The sequence below is a fragment of the Lepisosteus oculatus genome, chromosome 8 (genome assembly GCF_040954835.1).
Source record: "Lepisosteus oculatus isolate fLepOcu1 chromosome 8, fLepOcu1.hap2, whole genome shotgun sequence".
Taxonomy (NCBI): Eukaryota; Metazoa; Chordata; class Actinopteri; order Semionotiformes; family Lepisosteidae; genus Lepisosteus; species Lepisosteus oculatus.
The window spans coordinates 38,026,678-38,052,865 of NC_090703.1; the positions used below are offsets into that span (position 1 = coordinate 38,026,678).

Below are 26,188 nucleotides of genomic sequence, written 5' to 3' on the forward strand. Positions count from 1 at the left end.
TAAAGAGGTTGGAAAATGGATGGATGGATTGGCTTGATCAGCCAAAGAATTCACATTTTTTTCTCCTAATTAAATCCTTGGTTGCACTGGCAGTATTTTTTACACTAAGTCATTGCCGTGAGCATTTTAAAGTGCTGCCCATAAATCTTATTCTATACAAGCAGATCAAATATTTCTGGAAACATATTTTAAATGTAACTATATATGTAAATAATGAAATAATAATTATATTGCTACTATCATTACTCTATTTATATCATCATTAAAGTGAACCAGTTTCAGAGGTGGTCGTGCATGCTCAGACCATAACATTACTTTTAACATGCTTCTCAGATTAGGTGGTGCATCTGCCTAGAGTATTGTGGATGTGGGGGTTCTTTTATATTGTAGTATTCCACTGGCCTCTGGAATTATGGACTGTGTTGTTGCCCCATGACCCTAAACAGCAGCGTCCCCCTCCTCCACTGCACACTATATAAGGGAGCTACTGGGCAGGCTAGGGGAAACTGTGCTCCTCCTTTTCTCTCCATCTGCAGTTTTTCTCTTCATATCGCTCCCCGGTGAATCACCTTCCACTGTGATTAAAAGGGCAATAAACCCTCTTTGTGAAGCTGCAAATCTGGCCCCTGCCTATCGTCTGTCGCCATCCTCTCTGCTGAACCGGGTTTGGGCCAACTTGACACAATATCTTACTTTCCACAAACATATTTCAACAAGCATATGTGCAGGTTTCTTCAGGTTTGAAGTAAAAACATTAGGGTTCCTAGGCAAAAATGGTAAATTGGTGTCATTAAACCAATAGTAAAGTCATTGAGACCTGAGAAGGAATGAAAACACAGTGGCCCACCTGGAGTATAGTTGGATCATACAGTATGTTTGCAGAGTTGAGATTGAATCCACATCCAGCAGTTTCTCAGGGTATAAAACATTCCCACCCTGTTTTTAATATTGATATTTTCATAATAATCATACTCTTTAAACTTAATATTTTAAGGTTGACATATGGAGATTGTAACTTAAATCATAATGAAAGAAGATCAACTTCCAAAAATTTGTGAAATTAGAAAGAATATATAATGTGGTGTCGCTGGGGGAAAAACAGGTGTAAAAGAGATAACTCACACCACACTGATCTTCTTTGTTCTTTGTCCGTACGTTTCCCAAATCTGTTCCGTAATCCGTTGCCAGTATCCTTAAACGATCCAAATTTCCAAGTCCGTATTTCCACACCAATCCCCACCGTATCCAAGTCGTAATCCGTAAATATTAGTCATAAACCGTATCCCGTAGTCCGTTATTCTTAATTTCTATCCAGCACAATCCTAAACCTCTCCATCCTCCAAAACGCTTTCACCTTATCGGCTTCCACGCCGGCTCACCGCTTCTGGGGAATTTATATCCTGTTTCCTGATGTAGTTCAGCTGGGTCTCCTTGTTTCGCTGCATAGGCCTTTTCCAATAGCGGGTCAGCTGGTTATCCTGGGTGGCCATCTTGCCCAAGGCTATATTGAGTATTTTCAGTGTTTCGTTCTGGAAATACAGGTTATAAATGACCCTTCCCTGGGTCTTCTTACATTCCCTCCCCCTGTCCCCCCGTCCTCGGGCGATCTAGAAAAAAATAAACAGTGCATTCGGGAGAGGGCATCTACATTTCCTTGTTTCCTTCCGGGTCTATATACCGTTTGGAATTGAAACCATTTATCCATATTTTGTAACATCTATGTTAATGGTGCATGATCTGTGTACAGTATAAATCATCTTCTCATTAAATAATACCTCAAATAGTCTAGGGCCCATTTTATTGCTAGATATTCTTTCTCTATCGGAGAAAAGTGTTTTAATGTCGGATTCAACTTACGTCTGATATATAAAATAGGATGCTCCAGTTCTTATATTTCTTGCGAGAGTATGGCTCCAATTCCAGTGTCCGAAGCATCAGTTTGTACCATGAAAGGTTTATTGAAGTCTGGTACCTGTAAGATGGGTTGAGAAGAGACAGTTGTTTTTAAGTCTTGAAAGGCCCTCTCTTCCAAGTCGGTCCATTTTATTTTCAAAATTTTCGGATTTGCTTCTTTGTAGAAGGTTTGGCCCAGTTCTTAATTAACTGCACTTTCTGATCTTGGGGCATGATCAATCCTCTCTCGATCGTGTAACCAAGATAATTGGCCTCCCGAGCCCCAAGACAACATTTTTGGGTTGGCTGTTAATCCTGCTGCTCGCAAAGCTCCAGTCACTGCTTCCAGGTGTTGTAGATGTTGTTCCCAGGTTGTGCTATGGATCACGATGGCATCCAAGTAGGTAGCTTCAAAATCACGATATGGTCTCAGTATTCGGTCCATTAATCTTTTAAATGTTGCGGGAGCGCCATGCAAACCGAAGGGTAGGATCCTATACTGATATACCAATATCCCTTCGTAAGATCTCAAGGGTGCTGTATATGTATCGGGCGTTACCTAATCGCTCGATTAGTTCATCTATACGGGGCATGGGGTATGCATCAAACAATGAGATCTCATTTAACCTTTTGAAATTGTTGCAAAATCGAATAGTTCCATCCAGCTTGGGGATCAGAACTATCTGGCTAGCCCACTCATTATGGGATTCCTCGATTATTCCCCTTTCTAGCATTTTTCCCACCTCTTCTTTAATCAATTTCCTTTTGGCTTCCGGTACTCGATACGGAGGTAGTCTTACCTTCTTCCCTGGTTCCGTGATAATCTTATGTTATATAAGATGGGTTCAACCAGGTGTCCGGGAAAAACATCTTTGTTTTGGGTTAGGAATTCTAGTAGTTCCTGTTTCTGAGCCGGAGCCAGGTCTCCCATGGCTATAGCACCCGTTTCTTCTTCCAGAGGGTCAGGGGAGAAGTGGGTGAGCAGAACTTCGGTACCATGCCATTTCTTCAACAAATTGACGTGGTAGATTTGATGCTGCCGTCTTCTGTCATGTTGCTTGACCTTATAATTGACCGGACCCACCTTTTCCACCACTTCATAAGGCCCCTGCCAGGATGTCAAGAATTTACACTCTGGCGTTGGAACTAAGACCAGTACTTTGTCCCCAGTCTGAAATTCCCTTGCAATCGCTACCCTATTATAAATTTGTTGTTGTTGAGCCTGGGCTTTCTCCAGGTTTTCTTTCATTATGGGAACAATAACGTTTATTCTTTCTCTCATCTGTTCCACATGCTCAATGATGGTCTGTAAAGGGGAAGGTTGATGCTCCCATGATTCTTTGACCACGTCTAATAGGCCCAGTGGTTTCCGTGAGTATAATAATTCAAATGGGGAAAATCCGGTCGAGGCCTGTGGTACTTCTCGAACCGCGAACATGAGATACGGGAGCAGCTGATTCCAATTTTTCCCATCCTTTTGCATAGCCTTCCTCAGCATGCCTTTCAGGGTCTTATTAAAAAGTTCTTCTAGACCGTCGGTTTGAGGGTGATAGACCGAGGTTTGGATCTGATGTATACCCAGTAGCTTACATAAGTCTCACATGACTTTAGACATGAAAGGAGATCCTTGATCAGTTAAGATCTCTTTAGGTATTCCGACTCAAGCGAACAGTTGTACCAGCTCCCTAGCTATGTTTTTGGTGGTGGCAGCTATCAACAGAATGGCTTCGGGGTATCTTGTAACATAGTCCACTATCACAAAAATATACTGGTGACCTTTGGTGGTTCTGATCAGGGGCCCCACCAAATCCATCCCAATCCGGTCAAAGGGGGTTTCAATAATTGGGAGGGGAATCAAAGGGTTTCTATAATAAGGTTGTGGAGCACTTTTCTGACACATTCCCGACAATACTTCTCGATGGCCTTATAGATCCCTGGCCAAAAGAATCTAGAGAGTAGTCTCTCGGATATCTTCTTTACCCCCAGGTGTTCTCCCAGGAGGTGGCTATGGGCCAAGTTGAGGAGCTTCATCTGGTAGGCCCGGGGAATAAGGAATTGTTCCACTTCTTCCTGTCCCTTCTGCTGCACCTGATAGAGGAGATTATTTTTTATCATGAAATATACTAGGTACTAGGATCAGTACACCACTTCCCATCAATTTTCCTGACATGTCCCCATGCATGTCTCAAATTTCCATCTTCTAATTGGGCCGACCCAAACTTACCACAACGTTCTGGTGGCTCCAAGTCCGGTAAATCCATATTTACCAACTCCAAGTTAAGTTCCTCCTTCTTGTGGGTCCGTCTCATCAGGGTCGTTGTTAGGGGCGTCACCCCAGCCTTCAGAGCAGGGAATTGGTCTTCGCCTAGCTGTTTGGATAGTGTTCCAAATTTAGAGGAAGTGGGGACAGTCTTGTCCCAGTACCACAGGGTAAGGCAACTGCTCAACCACTCTGACAGTTGAATGGTATGTCCCCTGTTCCGTAGAGACACTAATTTCTACTGTCGGATAGACCTTGGTGTCCCAGTGAATGCAAGTAATAGGTATTCCCTCTGTTCCCCGGATCTCCAGTTCCATTATTTTTCTCCACACACGCAAAGCGAAACCCACACACACCAAAAAAAACAAAACTTGCTTTCTTCGATTCTCAAACCCGAGCAGGGGGTGCCCACATCCTCCACCAGTTGCGGTATCGCTGGGGGTAAAACAGGTGTAAAAGAGATATAACTCACACCACACTGATCTTCTTTGTTCTTTGTCCGTACGTTTCCCAAATCCGTTCCGTAATCCGTTGCCAGTATCCTTAAATGATCCAAATTTCCAAGTCCGTCTGTTCACACCAATCCGCACCGTATCCAAGTCGTAATCCGTAAATTTTAGTCATAAACCGTATCCCGTAGTCCGTTATTCTTTATTTCTATCCAGCACAATACTAAACCTCTCCTTCCTCCAAAATGCTTTCACCTTATTGGCTTCCGCGCCGGCTCACCGTTTCTGGGAAATTTATATCCTGTTTCCTGACGTAGTTCAGCTGGGTCTCCTTGTTTCGCTGCATAGGCTTTTTCCAATAGCGGGTCAGCTGGTTATCCTGGGTGGCCATCTTGCCAAGGTCTATATCGCGTATTTTCAGTGTTTCGTTCTGGAAATACCGGTTATAAATGACCCTTCCCCGGGTCCTCTTACAATATATATATATATTTTATGTTTATGTTATATATGTTAATATATATAGATGTACTGTATACCACACTTCTATATAACATGTTTGTATAAGTTTAGAAGTCACTGGCAGACAAATATTTCATTTGTTTTAACTACTGTAGGTATCTCTACTTACTTAAATACACCCACTCTTTTCTGAAAACAGCTTAATGCTATCAAAAATCGAATCGATCTTTGGATTTCATTTTTATTATCATTTTTTTTAAATAAAACAGATATGTACATATAAAATAGGTTTGAGCACAACTTTTTTCATAATTAAACAAAACTGTACAAACAGTATTTATGTGGAGTGTGATAAGGAAAATATGAATGCACTAAAGAGTGAACATTTATTTTTAACATCTAGCAAAGAAGATGGCACAGTATTATTTGATTATTAAAACTTTACAGTATATTCTCCAGAAATGACTTCTATCATTTCATATATAATTACTGATTAAGCTATCATTAAGACAGAAATACAATCAGATGTGATGATACTACTGTATGTCCTCTGTAATAAGCACTTTTCATTTTATATAATATCAAGTAATCAAAGTTTGTAGAAAAAAAAATAGATAAAATAATCCTAGAGAAGAGGAGCATTGACATCTAGTTACAGGTTTGCTAAACATATTTTGAATGGCCGCAACACTTTTGGAGAAAGCATACAGTATTTTCCATTTCTGGAGAAAACAGTGTGTGTTTTTAATACTCTATGGGAGAGTATTAACACAGACATTATTTTCCTCATCACACATAGATAACCCCCGTTAAGTAGGAGTCTGGAATACAGTCATTTACCATCATGTGGTCAACCTGTAAACATTCAAGCACTCAAATCCCTAGGGGTTAAGAGAGTGGAGTTCAAACAAGCAAACACTCTTCAACCTTTTTTCGACATGTGGACATGTGTAAAATAAGCACAGAACCCCCAAATATATAACAGTAGTTCTTTTCCCACTCCAATGAACTCCAATGAACAGACTTCCATAAATCCAGTGGATGACACAAAGCAAATGAACAAAATCATAAAGTACAGAAGATTAAGAAAATGGCACGAAGTGGGGCAGATAAATTAAATATCTATCTTGAGAAAACAGGTTTCTGCCTTGTCAAGATGCACCATAAAAAAGACCATGCCTTGATATTGATTTTAAAAATGTAGGTACAGTACATATGTTTGCTGATGCTCCTATAATGGGTTTCCTGGATAGTGCTCACAGCTGTGTATTGTAGTCATTAATGATGACGGATACTTTAGTTTCTCTGAGTTTCTTCAGATTCTGATCCCAGGCACACTGCTGGTGTTTGTATCGGTCTCCTCTGTGGCATTCTAGGTAAGGACCCCAGTCTGCTGTTGGGGAACACACAGTTCTGATGCGCTGAGAGAGAACAAAGAAGCAAAGCAATGTGTTTTCAGTAAAGAGAATAAAGCATAATTGGACAGTATGGACATTAAAAAACTGTGCTGTAATAAACTGTGCATGTGGAACCAGAAACAAGTGATTGGTTATATTTTATATTTCAAAGATGTACTTCTATTCTTCCTCACTTCAAGGGTATTTACAGGATTAAAAATCTGCATTACAGGTTAACCCACTTCACATAAAAACAATGTCAGCTACTTAAAAAGACATGCATTGCTGCTTTCCTCTCTTTCCTCTTTTGAATAAAATGTTTACCTGTTTAAAGTGCTTTAAAGAAATTGTCTTTATGTATCCCTCAGATAAAATAAAATGTATCTAATGTCACATAAAAACTAACGATTTCCTCTGGCTGCTCCTGTTCTCTCTACCAGTCCTACCAGACATACTGGTTAATTGGCTTTTTTGTCCCTGGTGTGAGTGTGTGTGTCAGTAAGTGCTCTGTGAGGGACTGGCATCCTGTCCAGAGTGTATACTGCCTTATGCCTGCCCAGGCTCCTTTGAGACCCTGAATTGGTGAACCAATGGACATACAGAATATTTGACTTGACTAAATGTATTATTATTTATTTATCCGTTATCGCTGTGAAAGTCAACATATTAAAGTTCTTTGGGGTGTTTATTGACCATTTTCAATTCTTCTGTCTGCTTTTGGTGTTGAGGAGGCTGGGAATCTGAAGGTGAACTTAATTGTTTTTTGAGAAATCCCCCTTTCAGAACTGTGATAATACCCTTCACTATCAACAGGGATCACCTGCTGTTTAGGAGTTTTTTCCCACCTCACGCACCTCAAGTTGTTTGAGCTACTTTTCCTTTGTTATCAACCAGAAATGAATTGCTGTATATGTTTACAATGAAATAAATTTAATTTCTGAATAAATGCTGAAAAATCTTAGATTTTTAGACAAACAAAGTGTTCTGAATGTGGGTAGCAATGAATAATCACTCACCTGCCAAAGGCTGCCTTTAGCTTTAACAGTTTTAACAAGGGCAATAATGGGAATCCAACTGAGGCAAAAGGCAGTCATACACCATCCTATTGATGTTCCCCAGTCTGGATAAACCACTGACCCATAAGATGGGGAGGTGAAGGTTATCAGGGACCAGATCAATATTGCCTGATTATAGAAAACGAAACAAAGTTGAAAATGAAACATAAATGAAATGGTGACATTGCACAAAGAATGTTTAGGTCAAGTAAACTGAAAATCAAGCAACAGCAAGGTATGATTTAAGTTTCATATAATCAGCTACTGTATGACTATAGTAGGTCAGTGTTAGTCTTATAGTCATGTTTCATTTTTTAACAAAAGATGGCTTTTGAATCATTGCAATTTCTGGTTTACAGTATAATGGCTGTTGTGCAGACAAAAAGGACGAAAGAAGAAAACTATGAGTTCTCTCTCAAAGCTTACTGTATGAGCTTACTATAGTATGCAAAGCCTAATTATGAGCAATAATCTGTGAATACAGAAGGGTTAAAGGGTAATTCTTTTATATGAAGGATAAAGAGCACTTTGTGGAATTCTGTTAGAGGTGTATTATTAACATTCTGCTAAGAGAAACAGAGGGTTTTACTCACAATGAGCACTAAGGGGGAAATGATGTACCAGCAAGCTCTCCACCATAGCCAAAAGTACCAGTTTTTTTCCCCAATCATCATTTCAATGTCTTTAATGAATCGGTTGCCTCCTGGAAAGACCAAATAAAAAAAAGAAATAAAGCATGTTGTGTCATTTAAGTGCTGAGCTAAAGCAACCTTCAGAGCTTTAGCTCTTATAGCCAGGTTTCAAAGTCTCACCTAGCAGAGGTCGCACTTTAATTTTTTGGGGGGTTACAACACAGTTACTAGTTTGCTCTTCCATGAAAAAAGCATACAAGTAGTTCATGTGACATTGACCTATAGGGTGATCTATCTACACCTTTAGACACACCTTTGCTAGATGTTTAGAGTGACTTTTCTTTTTTTTAGTTGTAAAAATAGAAAATAAACTAATCTGTCTTCTCTACTGAAATGTTTATCTCCAATTTGTATGGAATGTATATGCATTTTTCCTTAAAAACAGTTGTTTTGCAAATCACCTAGATAACTCATTCCTAGAAATGTACACACTGTAGCCCTTTTCATCCCACAGTATCACATACAGTACTGTATACAGCATGAGCTAACCCATTTCTTCCACCCCTGAATACGAAGGACCCATCTGGCTGACATGTCGTTATTCTGTACCAGCAAAGCCAAAGAGAAATTTCTTCACTAATTGAACTTAGTGAGATCCTTAAGTCCAGAGTGGAATTTAGCAAGGGCAATAGGGTTAGCACTCCTAATCTTATGAATGGTGGAATGGGATCTGTAATGATCCCATGTAATGTTTAATTTCTCACTGAATGGCTCATTAACAAATGTCACCTTTTTCCATGTTTATTCATTTAAAATTTCTGCTCCAGGGAGAAGAACACCCCTTAAATCCACGTGCACAGACTGTCTTGGCATTGAAAACTCAGTGAAAGCCAATGGCACCAACTGCACTTAATAGTAGCACTTAACAGTAAAAAACTCATTCTGAATACTTACCATAGATATAACCAATTCCAATGAGTTCTAGCACAGCTGCAATAAGGATTATCCATCCAGCACAGAAGTGGTCAATTAAATTCACCCAGTATATGCCAGCCTGGAACAGAAAAGCACAAGTTTAGGAATCAACATATAATATTTACAGGAGAAAAGAGTATTCCTTAACTGAAAGCACTTACTCTTGTAACACAGGGAAGACCAAGCAGGAATAACAGAATACAGGCAATAAAAGTGACATAAATTCTTTTGGACTTCAAGAACTTAAATTCATCTTGAAGAGTGGTGGTGATAGTTTCTGTGAAAAGAATAGTTAATTAGGTAATGAACAATAATTCTCTGCTAGACCAAATTACGAGAAATGGCCACCAATAAAAAGGCATCTCAACAACTTACAATACATTTAACAAATGGTTTTAGCAAAACATATAAAATATAAGCTTGTACACAATTACAATAGTTCAGAAATTCTTCAATTCACAGATTCCTAAAAATTATTCTGTCTTTCATTCAATGAAAGAAAACATTTCACTTGTTTTTCTTACAGTAGTTCATTTAAAGTAGTGATAATTATTATAATCTTATTATAATATATATATATAATAAAAAGCATTACAGGATCTATTGCAGTTTTTCACAGGAGTGACAAACACAGAATTTAGAATTTGAGGGGAAAAATCAATTTTCACATCTGGTTCAAATGATCTCTCTTTCGGAATAAACAGCAGCTTCCATTTCCTAGGTCATTTTTGACCACTACACTATTGGTGCTGCTGGTAGAGAAGAAAAGCACTTTGTGAAGCTCACCCATGATGGCGAACTGGGAGTCTAGGCCCAGTGTCAACAGCATGACGAAAAATAGCACAGACCACAGAGGAGACACTGGCAGTTTAGAAAGGGCCTCTGGGTAGGCAATGAAGGCTAAACCAAAGCCTGGAAAGAGACAGATATATGATATGATATGATATGAACTCAAAATGTATTAATGAATTTGTGACTCCATTAAATGTTTGCATTTGTTTAAAATCACATTCTTATTCTTAAAACTTGATTATAAAATTCAATCTGATTACAAATAAAATATTGTAAGTTTGTTTTTGACATACACATACACATACACATAGATTTGTCTGATTAGACCCTACATAATGCATGTCACATGTAAATACAAAGATATAGACAAATATTGTTGACAGTCAACATGTAATCTTGCTCACTTGAACATCTTAACCAGGGGTGTCTAATCAAGGTTCTGGAGGCCTGGTGTCTGTAGGTTTTCAATGTCTCATTAAAGACCAGCATCTGAGCTAAAAGAAACTGTTTAGTAAGTCCAGTTCAGCCATTTAGTTAAGTTAGGGGCTGAATTTTAAGGGAAATCTGCAAATATCCTCCATGACCAGTCTTGGACAACTCTGATCTTAACTATCACTTGATAAGCTGAGTGTTCAGTTAATTCAACCATTCAGAAGAGATGAGCTAGAATTTTGAAAAATGAAGAAGCTAAACTTGTTTTTATTTATTAACAAACTTATATTTAATGAACATTTCTATTACTGAAACATTGGCAGGCAAGCTGTGCAGATATAAAAATGCTTTAACCTGCTTCTATTGTTTCATTTCTACATTTTTAAACTATTGATGACATCTACCATTGATATGTTTCACTGATCAAACATATTTTACAGCTTTTAAGATTTGGAATGGTCTCTTCATCCACAAGCTCATTGTTTAGTATGAACTAGATAATATTGTAAATTGGACCTACCAGACTGCGCAACTTCTGATACAGGCTTTTTAGACACATGAGCAATGTGTCCGAGGACAGAGAAGACTGCAAAGCCAGCAAACACACTGGTGCCGCAGTTGGTTACACAGACAATTATTGAATCAGAATAGCAGTTGTTGTGAAACTTGTTGTATGAAGACAGGGCCATCAGCCCCCCCCAAGCAGTAGACAGAGAGTAGAAAATCTGAGTTGCGGCATCTTTCCAAACCTGTAAAAAAGAAAGAAAAACAATCCTCGAAATGGATCAAGTACTTAAGAGCATTTCCAGTAAGAAAAGAAGAAATATTTATCAGAATGACTCATAAGACACTACACATGCGGGAATCCACTTGGTCTAATCTGTTTCCATTCTGAAGTGTTACAAAGGAATTTGTTGCAAGTATTAAACATTCTCAAAGGGCTTGATAAAGCAGTGCAGTGGACGTTTTTCAAAATGAGCTGTTAAGACATGAACCAGAGTCCGCCAATTGAAACTATGTGGAAGTGCCTTTAGATCCATAAATAAGAACACCATAAGGTTGGGCGAGTAAAGAACAAGCTAACCAGCCATGTTGCTGAAGCAAACACTTGGCTTCCTTCAAGAAATGGCCATATGATATTATTTGATTTATAAGCTACTATTAAACTGGACAGATGAGCAAAATACCTTCCTCTGGTTTGTACAGTGTTATTAAGTTTTATAGTGATGCACAACTGGAGCTAAAGACACTCTTTGTTTTAGTGCCTTTAAAACATATTATACAGATGTTTACTATCAAAGTTAGTAAATAATGCTTTGTTGCAGCTGGACTCATTTAAAGTGCACAGTAGACAATTCTAGCTCATGTGTATTAGCCAAACAAGTTGCAGTAATTTCCTGGCTTATTTAATAAATTGGCATATGCATAGTGTACAAATACAAATGTTATTGGGATTCATGTACAATAATTGCCAACAATGAATGGATTTTGCTTGATTGAGTGTTGGTTATACGTTCCTTATAAAGTATAGGTACTGAATGGACAAATGGCTATATGTAATAAGATTGTGGAGCTTGCTATACTTTTATGTTCCCAAGTTAAATATTGGTCAATACTGGTAAATAATGATGAAATGGGATGAAACATTAAAGTAGAAGATGGAGGTAACATATTGAGGTGTGACAGTGTCAAAGAGATACGTAGGAAGACTAGCAACTCAATTTGGAATAAGCAATGTAAACATATAGTTCAATTTTAGGAATAAAACCAGATTCTAAAGATTACTTATTCAGTTAAACTCCTGGAAAATAGAGACAATTGAGTGAGGGTTAATGTTTAAAAGTACACTCACCTCAGCTTCAGCCAGTTTAGAAAAATTTGACTGAGTGCCGATGTAATATTCAATCCCTTCTCCAGCTCCTTCCAGAGTGGCCCCTCGCACCAGGAGAATCAGGAGCACCACGTAGGGGAAGGTGGCAGTGAAATACACCACCTGTGAAGGGAACTCTCATTAGACACATTCAAGTAAGATTCGGATGGTCTTAACCATCAGATGGATGGATGGATGAGTGCATCCATCCATTCATTTTCTAACTGCTTCATCCAGTACAGGATCACAGGGGAGCCAGAGCCTATCCCAACAAGCAACGGGCATAAGGCGGTGTACACTCCAGTCCATCTCAGGGCGTACACACTCACACCGGGGCCAATTTTACCAGAAGCCAGTATATTTTCGGATTGTGGGAGGAAAACAGAGCACCCAGAGGAAACCCATGCAAACATGGGGTGAACATATGAACTCCACACAGATAGCCACCCAGGTCTAGATTTTAAACCAGGGCCCAAGCACTGAGAAACAACAGTCCTAACTACTGTGCCACTGAGCCTCACCTTAAATAAGCAAAATGAAAAAAGTCCAGACTTCACAAAGTATTTAAGCATAGCTTTAAAGTTTTGCAAGACTCTTCATGCTGGAGTGCAGTTTTGAATGTCTGTCTCAGCAGATTCAGAGCACACTACAAAGACCCCAGCATTGATCTCCAGCACTGACTTACAGTGGGTACATAATTCTCCTTCTTCCTTTTCAAATGGTAAGAATACTGGGAAACTTGTATTGTGAGTTGTCCCTTTAATTTATAGTTTTGCTAATTGGCTTCTATCCAGCCACAGAGTAAAGGGAAAAGAAAAAAAAAACAGATTCATTATAGTCTCATTGTGAATGCAGTACATTGTGTTGTTTTTCTAAGTTGTTTTTCTTTGCTAGAGATCAGGCTCCCCAAACATCGAAAGATCTGTGCTATGGGCAGTGACAGATGTGCATATATAAGAATTTGCACACCAGAAAGAGAAAATGTAAAACAGCAGCAAGAGATATACAAATTATGAACTTAATACTGAACAGACTACATTTAATATTTAGTTTCTAGGTGATCATTAATCACTCAGACCTGTGTTACCACTACTGCAGTTAACGAAATTTCCATTTTATAAAAACAGTTGCACAGATGTCCTTGCAATGTTGTTTGCCCTCATTTGCATTTCTGTCTTTACTGAAACCCCTGTAATTGAAAGAAACATTAGATTTGGATCATTTTCAGATTAAACTGAAATTTCTCTGTAGGCACTGTGCAGCTGGAATTTAATCAAAAACACATGCAGTCTATATGACACTCATACAGTCAAGAAATACCCTGTACCAATACAAAGAACAGATCCATCAATGGATTTAATTATGATACCTCCTAGAAAGTATACAGGACTGTATCTTTTTATTTTTTTAATATTAAATGTGCAGAGTCAATAGTTAAGAAGAGACCACATATCTTATTATGTGATCAATTCAGCTTTCCATAACTAAATTAGATGTTAAAAGAACAAAGTTGACCCAGGATACAGTTTGATTGAATCTGCCTGCTGTCACTTCAGCCAGAGTAGCAAATTCTTTACAAAACAGGAGTGAAGGAGCCCCAGTTAATCAACATTGTAATATGGGTCATGCTGAGTTTCCATTACTTTTTGGGCCTCTGGATAGGAAGACAAATGAGCAACTATTTGAAAATTTAACACCTCAGCTTTAGCATTTATAGTATGGTACTTGATCCCTGTATCAAATACCATACCCAGTGATTGAGTGTTTCTGTAGATTGTTGACAGTTGTGATGTTCAGGTTGTCTATCACATTGGTTTCAAATTCAAATAAAGGTTTAAAAAGTGCATGCAGAGGAGGTACAGTATGCTTCAAGGACTGTTCAGTTTAAGAAAAAGCTGTGAGGAGTTTGAGAAAGAATTAGAAAATAGATTATACATTTCTGTTGTAGACAAATTTTTAAATGTTGCACTGAAGAACACATACACGCTCCAGTCATCTTGAGCTCAGATTGGATCTTTTCTATGAAAGCATTAAGAAGTCTTAAAGAAACAGTTGAATTTGGCTGTATCTCCTCTATATGTTGCACTGCCAAACAAGTGATACACTTTGATGTTGGAAAGGTATGTTTTCATTTTTTGTTAGCAATATGTAATGAGCTTTATTTGGTATAATAAGTTATACCACATCAAAACAAAGGAATCTGATTGCCTGCACCTGGCGTGCATTGATTGAGGAACAGAAGGAAAACCTTTGCTTTTTTTAAAGAGGCAGAAATGTACTGTACTTACTTTCCCTGAAGACTTAATGCCTTTATACAAGGCAGCTCCCACTATTATCCAGGACAAGAGGAGGCAGAGGGCCAAATGCCAGACAACTTCTCCTGTTTCATCTAATCCACTTGACCGGCGTAGAGCTACTTTGCTGGAGAAAAAATACCCAAAATATTTATTACCATTCAGAAATGAAAGTAAGATTCCCTTTTTGAAACAGTGTGAGCTCTGGTACTGAAGCTTAAAGGCATTTTTGTTTAATTTTAACTCTGTATATCCTTGTGTGCATATATCTTAGTATAATCTAAGATGGATGAAATATTCAACATACTGTACGTGAATCTGCAGCTGGCAAAAGGCTATTTTTAGCTTGTACTGTAAGGGGATTTCTGTAGTTTTTATTTTTCTATTATTTGATTTGATTTGATAGATGTTTATAAGCTTTGGCTACATATGGGAAAAGAAAAATCTCTTACCTTTCTGTAAATTACATATTTTTAAAAATAAGTATTACTGTACCCTTCTGTATTGGGTACCTTATATTATATAGGGCTCAGTGCTCTAAGGGCCAGGATTTCAGAGTGATTGTAACAGATTGCACTATTTTTGGATTTAACCTCAAGTGAGTAGAATTTAACAAGTAATAACATCACTCGATAAGAAAATGCATTCAGAAATGTATTTTGGGGTACATTAATCTGTACATTAATACATGTTCTGTACAAATCCAGTAAGATAATGTCTTATTTAAGTCAGGAAACTGCTCAGGTTTGTTTCTAATATATTTTAATCCTATAATTTGTTGATATGTGAATTCTCAAGATTTTCAAAACTATTTTTTGGAGAAATTTTAAAAGTGTTTAATATCATATATCTTATTACATTATTTAGATGTTGACCAAACTAATATAAGGTCTCAATTCTTGTATATTACAATGACAGTACATGTTGGATGTAGCCCAACACACACACAAACAGTTCAAAGTTTGTTGTTTTATGTACTGTTCTTTGCATTAACATTCTTAAAAGCAAGAACATTGTCTTCATCATAGACATATAATGTATCATTAATGTTAAAATAACCCCAGACAGGTTTAGATTTAAAAATCTGTCAAATGTGTCATCCTATAAAGAGGTTTATTTTGTGTTATACAAGAACCTAATACGAGTATGGTTTTTATAGAATTGAAGTTAAATAACCACATGTCAACTTAAAAGCAATATAAGAGACACATTTTCCAAAAATATATCCACTTACTCCCAATACTGTTCACTGGGGTTTTGGACTGGCACTGGAATGACGTTCTGTTTTGGACAGGTTTCATTCTTGTTACTTAACCATGTTGTATTAACAACAATAAATCTTCCAACTTCTGATGTTACGTTGCACAAATCTGAAAAATGTATAGATTGTTGAAGGTTATTGTAGTCATCAATATGATGAATTTCAAATTTCTGTTCTTTTTTGATCAGCATTTGTAAATTGTGTGTTTTTTTCCTGGTGATTGCACTCTATACATCAATCAATTTTCTAAATGCTTCTATCAGTTCAGGGTCACAGGAGAGCCAGAGATTATCCTGGTAATTAATAGGTGCAAGGCAGGGTACATCCTGGGTGAGACACCAGTCCATTGACAGGCAGACACAAACACAGACATGTACTCACTCACACCAGGAACAATTTCTCAGAAGCCAATTAACCTACCAGTATGTTTTTGGACCGCAGGAGGAAACCAGGGCACCCAGAGAAAACCCACAGAAAATACAAACTCTAAGCAGATAGCACCCCAGGTCTAGAACTGAACCCCAAGCAGCAATGTTAACCACTGTGCCACTGTGCCATCCACGATTGCATTGAATTTGACCATTAAAAATAAGCTTTCTGAACATTTTATTTATGTATTATTACTAAAAGTATTGAGATTTTTGCTGGAATAAGTGCAAAAATCCATTTGATTTTTATATTACTATGCCTTACCTGCAACAAGCACATTTTTGATAATCGCTAGATGTAGGAATGATTGAGCTGTTTGTTTTTTTTGTTAAAGTACAAAATATGTAGAAATAGGTCCTGCATAACCTTAGATACAGAGCAACATTGCAGAGCAAAAAAACAAGAAAGTGTACATCAATTCATCTTTTCTTAAATTGCAATGAATATAACAGTAGTAGACCTATGACTACTACTACTACAACTAATAATTATAATTCCTTGTGCTTACTATTACTGTATAGCTCTTTTTATCAGAAAGCATCACTATGCACTTTATACTTAGGTGAGGACCCTTTTCAGTGATGCACGGCAGCCATTCTGCACCTTGTGGTTAATTATCTGCCAGATTTGAACATTCAGCTTTCCAGGAGCTAATACATTATTCAGGAAAGGAAATGACCTTGAGTTAATGTTTATTGCAGTTTCCATTGTAAACCCTATTCTTATAAAACCACTCCAGTCTACCAAGTGGGGCCCAGCGTTGCTCGGGGGCTCCTGTGATGGACTAGTTTCCCATTTGGGGGGGGGTGTTGCATGTTCTCTAGTCCACTTAATGAAATCAGGACAAGCTCTGGCCCAGTGATCTTCTATGACTCAGAAAGGGAATTTACACAGTAAATCCATTGTCACCCTTCAATAATCATTGTCTTGGTTGCCAAATGGAACACATGAAAACACATTTTGTTGATTTCTATATTTTAATAATTCATGCAAGCATATATTTTGAAAATCATATTAAATTCTGTGCTTTAGCATTTTGGAAATAGAGAGGGACTAGAGCCAGAAAGTGCAAGCAAGTACCCATTTCAGTTTCCTCTATATGATGTGCTCCAAATGAGATTAAGTGTTGTCTTAATGGAGTTAAAAAGATGGAGTTTCAGCACCCTTTCTGATTTTGTCCCAGTTTCGCAAATGTAACAGTCCAAGGAGAGCTCATCAATAACTGGCTCATCAAGCCCACTCAACAGATTTGGACATGATTCTTATGTACCTTTAGGTCATTTTGTGATAGTTGTGGTGTAGAACCTGTGAATGTCTTATTGAGTAAACAAGCATTTTCCTCTTGACAAAACCTTTTAGCTAATTTGTAATGCTTTTATTTTAATGGGAAGAAAACCCATACTGAGACATTCTACAGAAGTATTTCCCTTTCCCTTTACTTTTCATTCAGACACTTTGATAACAAGCTATGATTTATCCTACCCGTTTCCTATAAAGTGTTTCTTTTCTTTGACACACATTTGTTAGCTTTAATTATTTATCCAAATATTTTGGAAAAACCACATAAGGTTTCTGCTATTAAACTAATATCTTGATTTCACAGATTGGTGAAACCTGGTCAATTTCACTGGTGCAGTATGACCTTTGGCAATGACCTGACATTCATACTGATACCAAACTAATAATGCTTAAAGTAATCAGTGACTCAGTGATAACGCAGATCAGAGCAAATGTCATGCAAAATGCTCTGCTCATCTCTGTTTTTGAACAGTTTATTTTTTACCAAGTAATTGCCATGTGTATTTATCAGTTCACTGCAGTTCACAAAGGGAATGTGGGTAGTCAGTCCCACCTAGCCTCAGAACCAATTCTCCACACTGTCTCACAGGAGGTTAGTAGTGGATGTCTCAGTAACAACACCTCAAGCTTACAGGAGTGTAGGAAGTCACAGGGCATTTAATGCAGAAACCCAAGAGGGACACCTCATTATATCCTTCCACTTGATATCCTTCTGTTAATTATGTACCACCTCTTGAGGAGTTTGTAGGTTATGAGACACGATACCATGTAATATTTGTGAATGATTTTAGAGAGTCATACCATTGGGAAACTTGCTGCAATTCTTGTCAGACCAGTCATAGCAGTCACTCCATGGCAAAGGGGACTGGAAAGATGCAAACAGGTAATAGATGCTGTAGGCAATGATGCAGTTGTAATAGATAGCCACAAAAGTGGATACGATGACCATTGTGATTCCCACACCTGTCACAAACAAACAAAGTTTGTAATTGCTTTTTTGATTCAAATTGCTAGTAGGAAGTGAGAAAGAAACATAATACAATTTTTTATTGAAAAAATATTTTAAAGCATCTAGCCAATATATAAGATGTTTTCACAGGATAGTTGAAATTTCATTTAAAAAGTGATAGATTCTCAATAGACCACTGAAATCACTGAATAACACTCAGTTACTCAGTTACTCATTCACACATGCATTGAGGTTTCATCAAGCCACATTAATTGCAATCATTCAGCTATTTCTATATTATTTATTTATTATTTATTTTTATAATGAAGTTTTAGCCTGAAAAAGTTTGCATTGGACAAAGATTAATTGTTCTTTTACAGTTCCTGTAACTCGAAATAATTTTTGAAGTTGGGTTATGATTCTTTTTTTTTATTCTGGTTATCCCAAACAGTTACATTTATCCACTTTTTTGTGTGATGAATGAGGAAAAATTTGAATTACAAAATGAGAAGGAAAACTTTATACTCTTTTAACTGACTCATGACATTTTTATGTCACTTTTACTTCTTGCTGGATTGTTTACCTATTAAGAGAAATAAGAAGTCTGTCAACTGATGTAGTATATATTTCAGGAATGTTACCCACAATGGGGAAGTTCACTACTATTCCATCAGCAACATCATCAGTTTTATATTATGCCAGGACACTAGTACATGCCAGTGCGGTATTATGTAATAAAGGTAGTAAAAATAAACACAAAGTTCCATCCTTCACATCAAAACCTAATTTGAAGATGATACTGCTAACACATTTGGTGCAATTTTTAAAAAACATGTGTTATCTATCCATTTTATAATCACATCATCTAATACAGGGTTACAAGTAATCTGGAAACTATTTCGAGTAGCAACAGGCCCTAGACAGGGTACACCAGAACACCAGTCTGTTGCAGCCTGTTACATTCACACCAGGACAATTCTCCCACAACCCAATAAAGCTACTAACCTACCTATTAATGTTTTTAGACAGTGGGGGAAAACTGGAGGACCTGGAGCAAACAGTCATAAACACTAGGAGAACATAAAAACTCAGGAGATAGATGAACACAGGGCCCCAGTGCGGCAATAGAGCAAAGATAGATAACTGTGCCACATGTGTGATATACTTTAAATGCTATTCAGTTTTTAATTTCTACTTATAGAGACCCACCAAATTATTTTGGGCAGTATACTTCATGTACTCTAGTAAATCCAAATGCTAACAAACGTAGGACAATGATACATATATTGTTCAACTGTACTATATGCTGGTTTAAATTACATTTAAAAGATTTGCAAAGTCATAAGTAATGCCTGAAGCACACAAGCATTCTTTTTTGTGATCTTTGAAGTGGCACTTAACTTCTTTGGCTTTACAATTTTGTAAATTAATAGCTATTTAATTTTTGGCATCAGGTAGATTATGATTGTTTTGTTAAAGAAAATGTCAATTCAGTATTTTTGTGTCTATATTTGCTTTGGTGTGATAGTGTCCATAATGCCTGTAAGAAAGTGCTCCTTGGTAGAAAACGAGATAGAAGTGCATTCCTGAATTGAAGTGCATTTCAAGTAAACACACTTGCAAAGACCACAGAAAATATTTCAGCTTTGGTAAAATGTTAATTAACCCAAACCAAGCTTGGTCATATTACAAATTGGGATAGATAGATAATCTAGCTGTGATGCACACAAAATGTGATAAAGATATCCTTACATTCTGAGCAGTTACAGAAACATGTCACTTACAACTTCAATCAGTTCAAAAGATTATAGTTCTGAGAAAAGCTTTGTGAATCCCCTAGAATGGTCCATATGGTATAGTGGATCTTTTAGACCATATTCTCCTATAACTAGATTTTCATGAATGTCTAAATAAAGATGAAGATAACCTGATTAAATGCTTAGCACAGATATATAATATATATTTGAATTATTTCATTAACAAAATGTTTCAACAGTAAATAGCCTCTTTTGAATAAGAACTATTCAATAACTGGAGGCATTATCTTGAGGAGCAATGACTTCAACTAGAGTTTCTTATATCTGTATATCAGTTTCTTTTATTGGCTGTTGGGTCTATGTAGTCCAATTGATTGCTAGTACAGTAGCTAATGATCAGAGATTTTTGCACATTATTCTGTGGAGCAAATAAAAAATGAAATAACTCTGTAAGATGGTAAATTCCTGACCTTGTAGGATTGGTACAGCCTTCCACACTGACACAGGGCCCTGGCTTGTAAATTGTCCAAAGGAGCATTCCAGGAAAAAGAGAGGCAAACCTGCCAAGGCCAACATGATGGTGTAGGGAATAAGAAAAGCTCCTGTAGAGGAAAAACATCCACATAAGCATCTTTAGTATGAGATAACAACATGAGAAAAGTGATAAGAGACATCAGGTTCAAATCAGGAGGTGGTTCAGTGTCTTTGTAGTTTAGAACGTTGTAATTCAGTTTTATTATTATACAAAACTTTGAATCTTTGTGTTTTGCTGAGTTTGGACTTTATTTAAAGTTACTAATAACTAAATTAATTCTCTAGTTCACAAATTCTCCACTGAGCACAGTGGCCTCACAATTATGGCAACCATTATTGATCAACAAATTGTTGTGCACGCCAGTTTTGTAGATGTGATTGCCTTACACATGACTGCTTAGCTCTATTCTATTTTTAGACTTGATGGACTTAAATGGCTGTACAGTAGTAGGTATCCTTAAGCAAATACAATTAAAAACAAGATACTTCGAGATAAGAATGAACGTCATTTCAACAACAAGTTGTTGGTATCGGCAAAACCAGAATGTATGTAACACATTAGCAACTCATGTCCTGGTCCAATTGCAGATTGCTCTATAGACATTAACCCCTATAATTACAATCATTAAACATACTGTATAATTTCTTAGCACAGGAACCTTTTAGAAGCATTGCTACAAAGCCTTTTTAGCAGGTGTGCAACTGCAATAAAATGAGTTCAGAAAGCAGACAAGGAAGTCCTCATGTCCACTTAGTGTTTTGAAATGTTGAAGATTTAGATAATGTGATATCAGGAATAAGATCGCTAACTAATCCTGTAAATGTCCCACAGGGATTGATTGATTAACAACAACAGCTATTATTATTATTATTATTATTATTATTATTATTATTATTATTATTATTATTATTATTATTATTATTTTATCCTTTTGTTTATATACATAGAACTTTTTAACCCAGAGGATCTATGAGCATATTTTTATCATATTTACAGTGGGAAGGAACCAAGTGACTTGCATTTGGGTGATGTAGAGCACCAATATGCACCATTACACCACATATCAGCAGTAGAGATGAGAGAATGAGGTCTAGGAGAACTTTAGGGAGGCCGGATTGTCCAACATGAAATTAAATCATTTCAATGGGATTAGCATCCCTACTCTTACAAACAGTGCCATAGAATCTTTAATTAGTAAGGACTCTGAAATTTGGTTTAGCCTCTCATCGAAAATAAGCATTATGAAGTATGTTTCAAAGGAAGAGGTCTTACACTGCAGCTGAGCTCAGTGACCACAGCTGCTTTGACCACTATTATTACCTCATGTATCAGGCTAAACCGCTTATCACTCATAAATAAAAAATCACAATGTTACACGTCAGGAGGTATTGCATAATTTTGTGATTTAGATGGAGGACTTTTTTTTTTCAAATAAAAATACACCACATTTTCTCAACAAACAAGAAAAAGGTATTACTGATTGTCAGACTGACTAATTCTAGTGGTATAGTCCTTTAGTTCACATAATCAACGACAGTATGACAATTCACTTCATCTTGGTGTGATTCTAAAAGTACATACAGTATGTGTACAGACTTGGGTCTAGCAAGTAACTTTTTTCTTGTTGGAAAACAATGACAACAAATTAAGAAAAAACATAACTGACTAACAGAATAGGTGTTACAGTCTGCTGCCACATGTCAGACTCCAGAGCTCATTTTTAATGATTAATGCAGAATACAGAATAATATAAGGTAATGAATAATACAGAAGTGAGACTGTTGCTAGAGGATTTTTTTGTCTGGCCTTCAGCAAGGACAGATTAGCTGTCTCCAAAGAATCACTTCCAGCTTCATACAATTCCTGTGCATTATGCTAGATACTGATACAAAACACAAGATAAAAACATTCCTACAGTAACAAGACAAGCATTCTGAGTTTGGAATCTGTCAGAAATCACTTCCATAATGCAAAAAAGTAAACAAGTGAAAAGAGTTTAAATAAAAAAAGAATGGCCAAAGTTTTAGCCCACTGTATATTTTTACTAATTATAGTATTAATTATAGAAAGACAGCAAATACATATAAATTATTTTATGTAGTTGACCTCTTCTAACAATAACACCTTTTGCTCTGTATGCAAAGTGTTGAAGTGTAGTGCTTAGATACAATAAGACAACATATATCTACTATATCGTATATTGTATCCTGTTTAGAACCACACAGAGCTTTCCTTTTAGTTTTGCTTTGTAAAGTGCTGTATGTAGTACAGTATGAACTGTACATTGAGAAGTAATTCCTTTCCATCCATCGTAAGACTTCCCATTAAACTTTTATGCAGAAAAAAAAGTTATTTCTGACACAAATACAAAAGAAAAAGCTATCTCCTTTGTTTGAATAATTTGATTAGCTATTCTCATCCTAATGCACTGATGACAGCAGCTTGGCCTACTGAAACAGCTGAACATTTTTACCAACATGTCATGTCTTATTTGGATGTGCAACTTCAGTATACTAGCACTGCACATCAGGAAATATTGATTTCTGATTGATGCATCTGAGCTTAATCCATTTATACTTGACCTACACCTGAGAGACATGTACTATAAAACAACTGCCTAGGCACTTCCTAAAAGGATCAGATTAGTTCAATTACAAGAAAAAAATAAGCTTACTTGTCAGGACAGTGAGTGAGTGCTAGTAAAGGAAATATTAGAAAGTATGTTTTAGAGTACCTCCTCCATTTTTGTAAGCCAAATATGGGAATCTCCAGACGTTTCCCAGTCCAACTGCATATCCAACCATTGAGAGTAGATAGTCTGTCTTACTGGACCAGTTTCCTCTTTCCACATTCTCATCATTCTTGGCAGTGTGAGGATCATGGCACAAATCAGTTGTTTTCTGAAACAAGGTTAGAGAAAAACACACACAAGTCCTTTATCTGATGCAAAATTATGAACCTAAACTAGATTTTGGCTTTAATAAAACGAAAGCTGTCAAAACAATGAAAAAAAAAACAATGAAATGCTACAGCCAGTAAAGCAAAAGGTTGCACTTCACAGTTCTAGAGTATAAATTTTAATTCTTACCTTTTCGGATTCACTAACAGCAGGGTTTTTAAAACACAAGTCTATCATCTTATCGGGTCGGTCAGCCACCACAGGCAATGTGTTCTTTCCCATTCTTATTTGAAGAGCACTCTATTAAAATTCAACAATACTCCTCAGCTCAAGCACCTGAGAGTCTGAATAAGTAGCCTTTTGCTTCTTGTGACCTTTTTATAGTGAAAACCACCCACTTCACTGCATTTGACTAAATGTCTGTTTGTTATTGGGCAAGAGAAAGGACTATGAAATCATCAGTTACTTTTTTTCAAATTCTTTAGATTGTTTAGCTGAACACAATAACAGGAGCACTTCATTGCATCCACCTCCTTTAATATACACACCTTTAAGTTTAACTGCAAATGATCAAATGTGTGGCCCCCCTGTAACCCGGAAAGGGATCTTTTGTTGTCATTTTCATGTCCTGTAGGTTTAATGGATGTTTTTCCAGTTTGTGAGTGGCAATCTTTAATTCAGTTAATGTAATTAATTTTAAACTGACTGAATAACGGAAATCATAGTAGTGTGGACTTCAGACAGAGAAATGGGAAAATACGGCAAAATAACCAATTAATTAAACAGCATTTGGGATTATATTTTCTCTTTACACCACTGTTTTTATGACTCACTAAAATCCTCTAACTTCTGCTATTTAAAAGCCTGCACCTCCTATCCTAGGACCTTTTGTTTATTTTTGTTGGTTTTCACCAAGCACCCATTTAGTCTGCTCAAAGGCCAGTTTGTTACTCTGCAGTCATACATGTTAAGCAAAAGGAAAGAGATGACCTACAGTAAGTGCTGTGGACCTGCATGCCTGAGGTCAGGGAAAGATTGGAGGTCAGAAATGGACTGGCAAATGCATAGGATATATGATATAGGGTTCTTCATGTAGATGTAAAAACTACTGAGCCTTTGATGGAGTTACGATCTGTAGAACTCTTGTTATTTTTTAATTTGTTTTTTACCCATATCGTTTTTTCAAACACAATCCTCATGAGTAACAACAGCTCATTTCAGACTAATTCAGTGTTCCCACTGAAGAAACCTAAGAAGAAGATTTTGAAATGAACTCTTTTTGAAAGTTTTTTGATTTTCCCCTGTGCACCTACTGTACAATGGCAGATACACAGAAGACTCTTAACCGTCACCATGGTGCCGAAAGGAATGTGAAGGAGGGATGTACAGAAACACAGAATCCTAATGCTCATTCTTATTTCACACGGTCTGAAAGAGTTCCTTATTTCATTCATGGGCAAAATGATGAAAAGCAAACAAGACTGCAGCAAGTGAAATGGAAGGTCATGCTGCCTACAGTTTGCAGACACCAGCAGACAGGCATAGAATTTCAGTTGTTTTGTTGAGTTCTCAGTGTAGTTCCTGTTTCCTGGGTTGTACATAACATTTCAAATCGAAATGTTGCAGTATTTGTTACCTATTCCCCCTACCAATCCTGGTATATAGTTTTCATAGGACTTTTCTCTAGCTGATTTTCTCTAGAATGATGTACTGCATAACTTAATCTTTTAACTTCTTGCTTCAATCTAACAATGGTGTTCTATACTCCAAAAACGGCACTGCAGGAACATAATGAATTACACAATTGTGGCAGGTAGAACACAGTGTTTGAAGCCCAGGAACAAAATGTGAGTATCATACTGTAGCTCCCTCACAGTTGTGAAACTTGGGAACCTCTGTTCAATCTGAATGTGATTGAGATAGAAAAAGTTCCGACTGTTTGAAGCCCAGGAACATAAAAAGTGAGAAACATATCTCTCACAGTTGCGCAAGACAGGAAACTCCATTCAATCTGAATGTGATTGAGGCAGAGAATTTTCCCATTTTTAAAAATCTGTTTGCACTGCAAACAAAGCTAAAGCTTATGGACTTACAGTACACTGTAGGAACTACTGTACATTGTGGTACTATCCCATCAACTTTCCTGCTGTGATTCACTAACCATAGGTGACAGTTGCTTTTTATATAGTTAATAGCTTTTGATAACTGCACCTCAGAGATTATGTTTTTGGGAATTTATTTCACTGATGCATTTCTCCAAAGCAACTTAATTTGTACTTGTTTGAACAGCAGGGCATTTTACTGAAGCAAATGGAGCTGAGTAACTTTTTCTATGAAGGAACAGACGTACCTCATTCAATCATTCTTTGTGGTCATCTACAGTACTGTACATTTTCAAACACATTTTTAGAAGGCATTAATATCACAGACAATTGGGTTTAAAAAGGTTAACCAGCAAGATTGTGTTTAGGACAACTTATATACTGGATGGTATACTGCACCGACCTCTATTGTAAATACAAGTGTTGGAAATAATCGGTGAAATAAGAAT

The 26,188-nt window shown here is 36.9% G+C and overlaps 1 protein-coding gene across 1 annotated transcript; it reads right to left on the reverse strand.

The window, feature by feature from the left end:
* Positions 1-5,288: 5,288 nt before the first annotated feature.
* On the reverse strand, positions 5,289-23,994 carry LOC102694612 (sodium- and chloride-dependent neutral and basic amino acid transporter B(0+)). Its single transcript, XM_015351086.2, has 14 exons — positions 23,827-23,994; positions 23,473-23,638; positions 20,674-20,805; positions 18,299-18,460; positions 15,743-15,878; positions 14,503-14,635; positions 12,197-12,337; positions 10,865-11,093; positions 9,907-10,032; positions 9,282-9,397; positions 9,100-9,199; positions 8,107-8,216; positions 7,475-7,642; positions 5,289-6,482 (listed from the first exon to the last, which is right to left on the reverse strand). The coding sequence occupies exons 1-14, from the start codon at positions 23,917-23,919 to the stop codon at positions 6,318-6,320; spliced, it is 1,977 nt and encodes a 658-aa protein (XP_015206572.2). The 5' UTR covers positions 23,920-23,994; the 3' UTR covers positions 5,289-6,317.
* Positions 23,995-26,188: the final 2,194 nt, after the last annotated feature.